This window comes from Sturnira hondurensis, unplaced genomic scaffold, assembly GCF_014824575.4.
Source record: "Sturnira hondurensis isolate 20B ecotype Veracruz unplaced genomic scaffold, ASM1482457v3 Scaffold0010128, whole genome shotgun sequence".
NCBI classification, from domain to species: Eukaryota; Metazoa; Chordata; class Mammalia; order Chiroptera; family Phyllostomidae; genus Sturnira; species Sturnira hondurensis.
The window spans coordinates 30,677,027-30,683,184 of NW_028082759.1; the positions used below are offsets into that span (position 1 = coordinate 30,677,027).

The 6,158-nt window shown below is 41.2% G+C and overlaps 1 protein-coding gene across 2 annotated transcripts in view; it reads left to right on the forward strand.

Annotated features, from left to right (window-relative positions):
- Positions 1 to 4,449, forward strand: part of NKAIN3 (sodium/potassium transporting ATPase interacting 3) — a 551,158-nt gene extending 546,709 nt beyond the window's left edge. For both annotated transcript variants that reach the window (XM_037058618.1, XM_037058619.1), the window contains one exon: positions 63 to 4,449. In XM_037058618.1, the coding sequence (XP_036914513.1) occupies positions 63 to 72 (10 nt within the window). In that variant the 3' untranslated portion in view covers positions 73 to 4,449. The remainder of the gene's footprint in view (positions 1 to 62) is intronic.
- Positions 4,450 to 6,158: the final 1,709 nt, after the last annotated feature.

Genomic DNA, 6,158 nt, shown 5'->3' on the forward strand with positions numbered 1-6,158 from the left:
CACTCTGATATTTCGCTGTTGGTTTTGACGTTCTTTAAAGCAATACCTATTATCTGTTTTAGGTCGAAATAAGTAATGACACTGACTCTGAAATGCGGCTGCTGAACTTGACCTAGGAAGCAAAGCACCGTTGACAGCTCCTCTCTGCATCATGTCTCACTTTCTTCCAGAGGATGGACTGCGCTTCCCTGCTTTCCCACCGATCACGGAGTTCTTCGGTCACAGCCTATGTATTGTTAGCATTGTGCGCTAGATGAGTTGTAGGAGCTTGGGTGGGTATTTTTTTAGTCGTTTCTTTCTTATATGAATACTTGTAAAATGTAAAAAAAAATGGTTTTTAATTTTTTAACAGTATTTAACATGAGGCATGCAAAATGAAAAAAAAATGCTGTGAAAACCTACAGACAGTTCTGTGAGAAATACCAGTTTGTGTTGTGGAGATGTTAAGTCAGGGCTGCTGACAGCCGTGGTTATCCTAGGCCTGATGGAGTTGGCATTAGCAGACACTGCTCGGGGTTAGCAGACAGGAAGTGAGATGCTGGAACAGATGAAAATGGGTACAAATAGTGAACCCAGCTTTCAGACCGAATGTAGATCCTGTTTTTCAACACCACAAGACTAGCATGAAGTTCCCCTGTGTTCTAGACTTCCCAAAACCCAGACTTCCCAATATTATGGCAATCAAAAATTTCAGATACCCATTGCATGATACTTTGTTCTTCCTGTGTTCTAAAAATATATGTTACGGGTGTGTGGAAGAGTGAAATGATAGTTAAACACCTTTTTCCCTTTGGAGGGAATATGAGTATCTCTGAAGATCACTTTTTCCACTTTTTATCCCAGTCCCAACACTGGTGTAGGCCCTACACCTACAGCCTGTGAGTATTCGGCAGCCATAACTCTGTAATCAGCCATGTTGCTCTGAAGATAGTCAAAAGGGACATTAAAATGATGTGGAATTGTCTATAAATACCTCTCAAGGAGATACTTGTATTTGTACTGCACCAACTTTTCTTTCTCCTACCCCATCCCCAAAACCAAGAAATTAGTGTTGGAGTCATAATTTCCCATGAGGGAAAATATATGTTGAAAATACACCACAGTTTTTTTTCTATTCATGTCTTTCACCTACTATTTCCCATGCGAAAATAAGTTGGGCTCACTTTGTGTGAATACTAAGATGAGTCCTCCTGTAGGGCCCCAGAAGGGGTGTATGTGCACTATTTAATCCAGGAGTTGTTAACTTGGCCTATATATTTCTAAGACAGTCTATACACCATCTAAAATTGTATGAAAATGTTTTGTGTGCAGAGGTTTTTTCTTCTTTTCTGCGGAGTCCATATATTTTATGAGACCCCATAAGAATCAGAACTTATGAAACAAATTCTTCCCTGGTTCCTCCAAGTTCATGACAACCATGGTGGGCTTTGGGGAGGCCTCTGGACAGTGCCCCTTCAGTCCCCTGAGTCCCACTGAATCCCTTCACTTTTCATCCTACTGAATAGCCTCCAATCCAAAGTGAAGAGGAGCTAGCAGGGACCTGAGAGATGGTCAAATCCAAGTTGTCGTTGTGCAGTAGAGGAAGCTGAAGCCTAGGGAACTCTGGGGACTTGTCCAGGGTTCTGTGTGTACACAGAGGAGCAAGAGCTATGGCCAAAGGAAAGAGAACTTGGAAGACACAGGGTGGGGTTTGGATCCCAGGTCCACCACTGTGGTCTCGGGCAGCATGGGACACCTCAGCCCTGGAGCTTTCCTCATCTGTAAAGTGATGCTCTAATGCCTACCTCCCCAGGTTGAGGTGACGGTTAGATGAAAATGTACGAAATGCCCTGTAAACTGTGAAGTGCTCACAACCGGAAAAGGCAGTCATTATTATAATGCCTAACAGTAGGCTGGACCCTGTCTGGCGCTCCTGCTATGTGCCCAAGTGCTGTGCAAAGCCCATGGAAATGCCAAACTCGTCCACATCTTCTACAAAGTCGCTGGAAAAATTTGCCGTGTCTGAGTGATTAGAAATAGTGCAGAGTAGAAATTGCACTTCTTAATTAAAAAATAACTTTGATATTCAAATTCCAAGATGAATACATATTATTATTGTAGAGAAAGCTAATAGAACGTCAAAAACATAGAAAGTCAGTCAGAAGAATAAAAATAATACTTAAATATCCTAAACTGTTATTTTGTTATGCCCTCCACCCACAAACAAGACCCAGTTCACATTTCACGAAATAGCACCGGACAAATATTGTTGCTGTTCTGTCTTCCTATAAACTTGCACATTCCTCTAAGGTGCACCACGGAGTCATGGAGCCTGTCTAAGTGCAGGCAGGAGACGGGAGAAGGAATCCTTCCATTTGTGACTTTTCAATGGAAACTCAACACAGGCACTACTTAAGATGGTGTGTGTATTTTGGTCTTTAATACTTAATATAACTTGAATAATTAAGTTACACCTGTTTCAATCCCCAATTTCAGGAATCAATAATGGTAATTCTGAACTTCCGAAACATTTGCCACTCATCAGAAACAAGTTAGGTTTCTCCCCCTCTCTGGCTCTCTTTTCTCCCCCACACCTCTCCTCATCCAGGCTACTCCTTGGAGGTCCTGCTTACTAAAGACAAAAGAACAAAAAGAGTGTAGAAGTGTACAGTCACACGCCGCAGGTCCCCCCTGGGACCAGTACTGTCACATGTCACGAGGCTCACTTCAGAACGAGCATCTCCAGTTCTTGCAGCTTTTGCCTGTGTTCCAGGGAATCCACTCTAAACTGTACCTCATGCAGTAGGGCTTTCAACAAAAACATGTTCCCTGCATCCATGTTCTCGCCATATTGGAAGTGTGCACGTGGTCAGAGGAAAGGGAAATGAACATGTCCCCTAGCCTGTACTCATTTGTCAGAGCCTCTCAGCATCCTGAAACAGGCACCTCCAGACTCGTGCTCTCCTCAGAAGTGGTCCTGGTAAAGCTGAAGACAGGACATGCACTGCCTGGGAACCCCTAGGGCTGACTGGAGTGCAGAAGAAAAAAATTAGAACTGTTTCCTTTGCTCTTTGAACCTCCTTGGCTATGTGTCTTATAAACCTTGGCCAACTCTGCCCCAGGCTGTGTCTTCTATCTTGTGTCAATGACCTGTCCTTTCTTAAAGTGACTCCTGCTGACACTGTGTGGAGCCACAGGCAGCTGGGATGCTCTCCAGTTTACCTGACATCTATTTCCACTCCCAGTCATGTTTTAAAGCAGCAAAAGTTAAGCAGGAGGGTCACAGGGGAAGAGGTTGGCTAGAGAATTCCCAGGGAGTAAGGGGTGGATTACAGTCTACATCAGACAAATCTCCAACATCTCTTTTCGGCAAAACTCGGAAGTTAGCGTGCCCCCAAGTATCTTAGGCTTCCACCTGCCGTGCAATATGAGCGCACGTGTCCCAGAAACAAAAGCATATGTTCGTACCACTCTAAATATGAGAGGCTGTTGGCTCACTTGTTTTGAAGACTACTTGACATCTTGCCCTAGCAAAATATTGACTTCTTTCTTTTTTTACTTCAGAAAAACAAGCCCTGCTATTTTCTAAATAAGGGAGGCAGACAGCTTCAAGAGGCTGGATCTAACAAAATATAGCAAGGCTGCCATCTGTCTCACTTAATGAATGGGACACTCATGATTGAGAGGAATTTGTCTTCATTAGAATCAGCTAAAATGTAGGTTGCAAAGCTGAGGAAAACTATCATGACTCTGCTGAGCTGATTATCAAATAGAGACCAAAATTGCTCTTTTCAACCTTTGCAAATTAGAAAGGAATCTTGCCAAGAATTAACACATCTTCATTTCAGACCTAATTTTAAAAATTATAGTATCCTAAAATATGGACTCACTATAAAATGAATATTCTGGCTAATTATTTCTTAAAGCAAACACTAATTTATCATTTCTGATTTACCTTAGTAAGTAACTAGGCAAATCCTTACAGTTGATTAGAATTCAAATGTTCTAACTTGATATTTTAGCCCAAGGTAGTAGTAGCTGTTTTCAAAGGATCACTGAATTAAGTAAGAAAAATACAAATAACTGATCTTTTTAAACTTAGAAACTTTGAATATCTGTGTTTTTTCACACTTCCTTCCCATGGAAGAGTCATCTGTCATTTCTGCTAGATAGAAGGTCTGTGGCAGTATCCACATACCCTGTGCAGATGTTCACAATAAACAGGCCCACAACTTAAGGGTGTTGTGACCGCAGAGGAGAACTAGCAAAGGAAAACACTTCTTGTGTAGTGGCACGATGTGCAGTGCAGGAAGAGAGCAGATCTATTTTAAATATTAGAAGGTACTTATTGGAAGGAGTGCTCCAAAAAACAGAATTCTCAAAATTTTTACAGTTTGTGGGGAGCATCTCTCTCTACATCCTGAAAAAAACTTTATTGTGGGTTAAGATAAAAATGCCATTTTTAGTAGATGGATAAAACTGATGAAAGAAGGAAGGAAAGAAGGAAGGAAGGAAGGGAGGGAGGGAGGGAGGAAGGAAGGAAGGAAGGAAGGGGGGAAGAAGGGAAAGAAAGAGAGAAAGAAAGAAAGAAAGAAGAGAGGAATGGCAGTGGTTTAAATAAGATAGGGGTCTCTATTTCCTCATATTTCAAAATTTTGGAGATGATCAGCTAAGAGCTGAACTTGGGCTCCCTAGAGACAGGGACCCAGGCTCCTTCCCTCTTGTTGCTTCATTATGTGTCCTGACATTCTCAAAGTCATAACGAGTCAACATAGCTGCCAAAGTTCCAGCCATTGCTTTTGTATTCCAGGCAAAAAGGAGAAAAGAGGCACAGAAGGACCTTCTTTCATTTAAGGCCATGTCTCAGAAGTTGCACACACTATTTTTGTTTATATTCCATTAGCACAAATTTGTTCCATCTCAAATTTAGCTGCAAGGAAAGTCCAGAATTATAGTCTTCATTTTGGTGGCCTTAGGCCCACCTAAAAGTTAGAGGCGTTGTTTCTCAGTAAGAGTGGGAAATGTAAATTAAAAACTGCTTAGCAGTTTTTGTCACACACTTCAAACTAGTTGACGTGAATTTTGGAATATTTTCACCTACTTCAATTATAATACATTATAGAAAAATACATATATTTTTCAATGCTATGAATAATTAATCATCAACCTTGTGAAATGAGAATTTCTAGCCTTTTTCTTAGAAAGAAAAAAATTATGATGCAAGATTCTTCTATGTTTCTGTAATTCTTCAGAGAATATTTTAGCTTTCCCTTACTTAAAATTGAATTTTAAACTGGAGAACCAATAGAATTGGTTCTCACTGTGCTGATACAAAAATAAATCCTTCCATGGTCATAACTCTTTAGCTATTTTATCTCGGCAGCACCTTTTTTCTGAATTGATAAGTAGTGTCAGCATTTTCTTTTTTATGCAACTCAACAAATACGCAGTGGGCACAGCTGCCTAGGAGGGTGGGGCAGGACAGATCCATGAAAAGATCTTGTGATCCTGCCTTCCTGTTGCTTTCTGTTTGTGAAAGTTGGGCCTGTGTTTCCCATCACCTGTTTTTCTTCAAAAACATAATGTTAGTTAGAGTGGAATGAGTATTTTAAACCACCGACACAAAGCCTGCTTCTCTAAGAAAAAATTCAATTGAGGGAAATCATGGAATTTTTTTGTAATCAGGTTTTATCATATATTCTTCCTAGGGTGTGTGTGTGTGTGTGTGTGTGTGTGTGTGTGTGTGATAGTCAGAGAGACACAGAGTCAGAGGGGAACAGAGGCAAAGAATCAGAGAACCGCAGAGAGACAGAGAAATCTCAAAATCTTCCAGGCACTACTTATTTAAAACATCCCAGGAAGGGATTTCAATCGCCGAAAAGTGTTGATTACATTCTCCCAATACCTTCTGCCTGCCAATCTGGCAGCTGTCACTGATGACTGAGATAAGACTGACTGACTTACTCATGTTGTGCACACACATGTGCACACACTTCAACCCTGGGACGTGCCCTTTCCAAACAATCACTTTGTTAGAGGGGGCCACACACCCACTTCTCTAAACAATAAATAATATAAGATTATTTTAGGGAAGGAAAGGTAAAAGAACTACGATGCCTAGGGCCACATGCTGTTTCTCTGCTGGGTCGAATGCAGAGTTGAAAGGGACCTCAGCAATT